This window comes from Eleginops maclovinus, chromosome 22, assembly GCF_036324505.1.
Source record: "Eleginops maclovinus isolate JMC-PN-2008 ecotype Puerto Natales chromosome 22, JC_Emac_rtc_rv5, whole genome shotgun sequence".
Lineage (NCBI taxonomy): Eukaryota > Metazoa > Chordata > Actinopteri > Perciformes > Eleginopidae > Eleginops > Eleginops maclovinus.
Window position 1 is genome coordinate 19,073,627 of NC_086370.1, and position 6,000 is coordinate 19,079,626.

At 39.7% G+C, this 6,000-nt stretch overlaps 1 protein-coding gene across 4 annotated transcripts in view; it reads left to right on the plus strand.

The window, feature by feature from the left end:
• Positions 1-4,248, plus strand: part of kcnh1a (potassium voltage-gated channel, subfamily H (eag-related), member 1a) — a 37,880-nt gene extending 33,632 nt beyond the window's left edge. For all 4 annotated transcript variants that reach the window (XM_063874964.1, XM_063874965.1, XM_063874966.1 and 1 more), the window contains one exon: positions 2,465-4,248. In XM_063874964.1, the coding sequence (XP_063731034.1) occupies positions 2,465-3,328 (864 nt within the window). In that variant the 3' untranslated portion in view covers positions 3,329-4,248. The remainder of the gene's footprint in view (positions 1-2,464) is intronic.
• The last annotated feature ends 1,752 nt before the right edge of the window (positions 4,249-6,000 follow it).

Genomic DNA, 6,000 nt, shown 5'->3' on the forward strand with positions numbered 1-6,000 from the left:
TTCACATGCTTTGAATAAGAAAAATGGCTGCTAAAGAAAGGTAGTAAATCTTCTGCTTTTCATTTAAAGTTAATTAGATTTACAACTCAGTTCGAACTGTTACTGTGCCTCTGATCAGACCATTATTTTTAATTAACAGCTTGAACTTTAAGTTGATGTCCTGCATCCCGTTTTTTATTTGGTGTCATGAGTCATAATCGCTGCCCTGCTTTTTGCACTGTGCGTCCCAAAGGTCACATAGGGATTTGTGTGTGGGGGAGTAAAATGACTGCCTTACTTTCTACAGTTTCTAAACACCCAGCTTTTTTCTTTCTCTTAGTGTTTAGCTTTAATGGCTGCTTCTTCTCATGGCAAAGGAAGGAGACTTACATTTTGGGAAATAGGTTTGTTGCTGAGAGTTAGGCTAGAAGTTGTATAACTACTAAATCTGAAGCTGCAGCTGGGAAATAGCTTAGCTTAGCACAAAGACTGAAAGCAGGTGGAAACAGCGAGCACAGCTTGGTCCGAATGTACAAAAATCCACCTACCAGCATTTTCAGAAAACTTGTACAGGGTAAAGCTAACTGTCTCATATCTAACATGTGACAGAAACATGACTTGAAATGACAGCAGCACTGATCAAGGTTTTTTCTTTAACTGTCCAAGTCCGTTCATTTTCTTTTCTATTAACCACTCTAAACATGGCAAGAGCCCAAATCGTGTTTCCATTAGTGCTTATTCCCTGTCTGTCTTCTTCTGCTGTCCTGTGCTCTCTCTTTGAACCTCTTTCCCGTTCCCGCCTTCTTTTTCTTTTCTTTACTGGGGACAGTTTACCCAGGATGAATCCAAAGTGTTGCGGTCTCCACAAATAAAATCATGAATATTGAAAAAGTATTCCACAGTGTTTTCTGATGGATGAAACTAATGGTTGTTGTTCAAAGCTCACGTTTAATTTACGGGATTTCTTGCAGCGGATTGATAGACTGCACATCGTCTCTTGATCCTCCTTAGTGACGGTGTGTTCTCCTTGGCAACAGTCTGTTAGCGAGAATTAACGACCTCTGGAATGTCAAACTTGATCAATTAGGATCAAGTATTCAACTAAGCTGTGTAATAAAAAGAGTTATATCTGGTATTATGAAAGAAAAGCAAGAAGGACAAAAGGTGGCTTCTATACGTGAAACATTGAACACACCTTTTCAGAAAAAGGTCAATTTTCCAGAATTAATAACCCAAATGTAAGTGAATATACCCGGGCACGAGTTCATACACAACACTACCCTTCATGCAAAAACAGTCCCATTAAACAGACACTTTTTAAAGCCACTCTTTGTATCCTTTATCCAGAAATGAACAGCAGTGATCAACAACTCCAGTGTGACTACCAATCGTTACCACATTCATAATAAGGTTAGGCTGCCCTAGAGAGAACAAGTCAGATTGAATTGCCTGCATATGAATAGGCAATCTGATCTGCTGCATTAAAGTCACGATTCACCAGGGTCCCAAACAACTCTGAATGTATACAGCAGGGAAATCCAGAGATGGATTAAATAAGGAGCCTTACGCTGCCTTCAAGGAGCTTGAGACGTTGTGTGTGTGTCCTGGGAAATCCGACACACGATTTGTTCGACATTGAAGGTGGTTCAAGTTTTGAGAACAGTGTTGCCATGAGGCTGAGAAGAAGAATGGATGTTGTCGTGCCTTTTCAAAAATGATGAATGATTTTGTGTTTATTGCATTTCAGTGCATGTGCCCGGGAATGGAAAAAGAGTAGATGACAAAAATATGATACAAATATATTTTGCTTGTTCTATTTTCTATCAAAACTTCCACTCAATAACTTGGTTGTTCAATCACTAGACTCTTTTCATGAACACATCAGTCAGATATCTATATTGGCATCAAACAACACTTAATTGTTAATGAGAAGCTACAACCTGTTAGCTCAGCAAGGTTGTGTATGGAATATGTCTCTGGCTGAATCAGTTGTTGAGCACTGCGCCCCCTACTGGCAGGTAAGAGGAGTCAGTCGTATATAGCGGTAAAAGAAAATCAACATCAATCAAAAGTCAAGAAAGAATATGACAAAACTACAACAAGTAATCCAAATACTTACAACACAGGTGTCCATAAGCAGCTGTGTGTTAAGCTAACAGTCTTAGAGTGTTATTTACCCGCTGAAGCCAGAGGCAGGATATGAACTTTTCCTCTGTGTCATGGGAATAACCTCTTTAAAGGTGACATTTACACAGTTTGAAACAATGGCTTGTCTTCCTCACACAATCTGTAGAATCAGGGAGATAAATACACCTGTTTATCTAACTGATTTTGATCTGTTTTTATACTTCTTTAATTCAAAAGATTAAATTGATTCCCTGAAAAGAGTCCCTCAGATGCTTGTGTTCTTGCAACATATAAAAGAAAGTATGAGATGGTTATGGTCCCGGTGCTTCACTCATAATAACTCTAAATCCTTTTTTAGATTGTCTTCCGAAAGATCAGTGATGTGAAGAGGGAGGAAGAGGAGAGACAGAGACGTAAAAATGAAGCCCCTCTGAACTTGCCGCCAGATCACCCGGTGCGGAAACTCTTCCAGCGCTTTCGACAGCAGAAGGAGGCGCGGCACGAACCTGAAAAAACGGCTGACCATGATATCGAGAAGGGCCCGGTGTATGTGGACATCCCAATAGCCAAAGCAGCCATCACAACCACCAGCATCGTCACAGTGACAGAGAGCCCAGCAACACCTTCTTCTTCTATGCCTTCATCTTCAACAACACTCAACTGCGCTCCCTCAGACAAGGCAAAGCTGCAGGTGCCGGTGCCCGTTTCTCTTATCGGGGGTCGGGTCTCAGAACCAGTCAAAGTCAAAGGCTGGGGTCGCTTCAAGGAGTCCATGGTCAAACCTGACAATTGGAACAAAGTGTCTAAAGCTGAATCCATGGAGACTTTACCCGAACGGACCAAGGTGCTCGAGTCACCGATGTCTCTAAAGAAGACAGACTCTTGTGACAGCGGCATCACAAAAAGTGATCTGCGCCTTGACAAAGTGGGAGAGTTTCGCATTTCACCCCAGGACCGAAGTCCCGTGCAGCCTCCGGAGACCAGGCACCCCTTCTACCCCATCCCGGAGCAGACGCTACAGGCCTCGCTCTTGGAGCTCAAACTGGAGCTGAAGGACGACCTCAAGAACCTGAACGTTCGGATGTCCGGCCTGGAGGCGCAGCTCACAGAAGCACTTCAACTCCTCAAATCGAGGAGATCAGATACTGGCTCTCCACAGCCGCTTTTTGACATTTCTAGACCTGCTTCACCAGAACTGGACAAAGAGGACATCTTCTCTTGAAGGGAGGTACGTTAACTCATCAGGTTGACTGTGAATCAGCTGGAATCCAGTAATAACCAGATTACTTGGATAGGCTGCAATGGGTGCACCTTTTAGGTTATAAGGCAACAGTGTGGTCTTTGAGACGCACCAGCCTTTTATCATAGGGGTGTACCCTTCCGTTTACAAGGCCACATCGTGTGGAGAAGTCCCGGGTGTAGCCGAGATCTTGTTGTCGGAAGACCAAAAGATCAGGAGGTCATACAAACACTGACAGCTCTATGTCTGTACATAAGTTTGATTTATTTTTCCATCGCACTATAATGGAGAAATAGCTTGAGCGGTTTGATTTTATCTCGATTTTGAGAGCGTCAGTGGAAGACCATAGTTATATCTCTGTTTTGAAACGAGTAGAAACAGCATGACCCACAGGTTTGTTATTGCATCAATTGTATGAGATTCTTTGCATGTCACATAAAGTAGGCGTGCGTCTCTAAATTGCAGATGGTGCATATGTAATTAATTAAGGCCACACCGTGAGTCATTTGCATTATTTCACTATGACAGCGGGAAAGAGCAGTCTTTCCAGATGTTGAAACAGGCTCACAGTAATTTCCTCCAGCAATTGATGAACTCTTCTTATTAAATCAACTGCTCAGCATCATTATGAATAATACAACAGATAACTCTGGCCGAGCAATCAGATTTTAAAAGATGTCTTTTAGCAGAGATAATAATTCCTATCAACCATGGGAGGATGAAAGGCGGCACATTATCCATCTTTCCTGATATCTTGTATTTGTTTTTCTCGTGTACAAACACTACAAACACACATGATACATAATGTACTGTATGAGAGTTTCGCACTTCTAGCTTTGTTGATGAATAATAATGTGATGCAGATGGTACTGATAATGGCTGTGGCCCTTCCCTTATTTTAAAAACTGTAAAGTTATGAATGCTCTTTTGCACAACATTTCTTAAATAAAATGTATTTATTACTAAAATAGACTTCACAGTGCAGGTTTGTTCATGTAAACAAACAGAGTCATTTGAAACTGTTATAATGAAGAATTTTTCGGGTACATTTTTACATTGGACCCACCATGCATGATTAATTTGTGTGTCTCTCTTCACATCATCCAATGAGGCCACATGACTATAATTAAGAGACAAATATGGGGGGGAATGTTTAGGCTATGTGTTTGCAGTGCAGGTGATGTTTTTTAGATTTATCTTTGTATTTGAAACCAATATTTGGAGACAATATCTACTTGCATCCGGCTTAGACTGACTAAACGTTCCCTGAATGTGCATTAACACTTGGCATCAACCAAAACCACCAGGCTGCTCCTGCATACTCAGTGGATAACCAACTATATTCATTTCATGTAGGAATAAGAGAAAAGGCAGCTTTCTGAAGAGATATTATACGGAGAAAACACTTTTTGTTCTTCATTAAACATTAGAATTTACTGGGTTCAAAAACAGCCTTCTAATAAACTGAAACACACAGGACCCAGGCATTAGGCATTGGATTAATTGAGCAACAAATGTATAAAGGAAACAAACTGGATGTATTGGTTAAATTCTTCGACTCAAGGTTGTGTTTTTTCCACAACTATATTGTTAATAATGAAAGACATAGAATGGCCATGAATGTGGGGGAAAGAGTAAGAAAACAGAGTTAGATATCTGATTCAGAGCATTGTATCCAAAACAAAGTCCAGAAAAAAGTTTAATAACATTTCTAGTCAAGGTGAGCTATGAGTTCTGTTATCAAGCAATAATAATTGTGCATATTCAAAATGCTCAAACATCAGTTAAGGCTTTTTAAAATGGTCTTTGCAGTTTATAAAATCAATAATAATTATGCATTTTTAACTGATACAGAAGAATTGTGGGTTAAAACATCAGTTGAGGCTCTTTTTAAAAATATGAATAATGGAAGAAAGATAGTCAGTAAATATCAGAATCACTTTTGCAGTTTTATAAACACCAGAATAACATCATTGAAAGTCTGGAACTTTACCGTCTATACCGTCTTACACAAGGCAGAAATATAACCATCATTCTATATTATTTATTATTCATATTGATAATTTATGTTCCCTGTGAGCCTTTTCTCTTATCAAGACAGGCTGAGACAGCACGACTCAGATGGAAAAGACGCCGTGTTTTTTCTTTCTTTCTCCAGCACATTCTGTGGCTCCATTTCCATCAAAAATTCAGCTTACTCAAAAATGCATGGGCATGTCATCACAGAAGTGAGAAAGCATTTGGTTTGGTGTTTGTCTTTATGGGTGTGCTTTGACAAAGAGTTTTGGTGGTAAAGAGATGGTTTGATTCAGAGAGGGAATAAAATATTTTTGCTGTGACCTCTCTATCACAGAGATTTCATAACTGCTGATAACACCAGATCAGAAATCAGTCGGAGGCGAAAAGAGGGCAAACAGTGTCTGTGAGGAATTCAGTCACACTTGTCAAAGACATATTTAAAATGTATGTAAAGGCAGACTCAGTCGTTATATATCATGACATCAATAAATATAATACACACATCTTTACTACACTTCTTCAGTTATTAGGACTAAAATAGCACTTAGTTCACACACAGTGACTTAAAACACACACATTATTAAATTATTATTATACTATGCTGAAACCTCATTACCCTTTGAATTATTAAATGA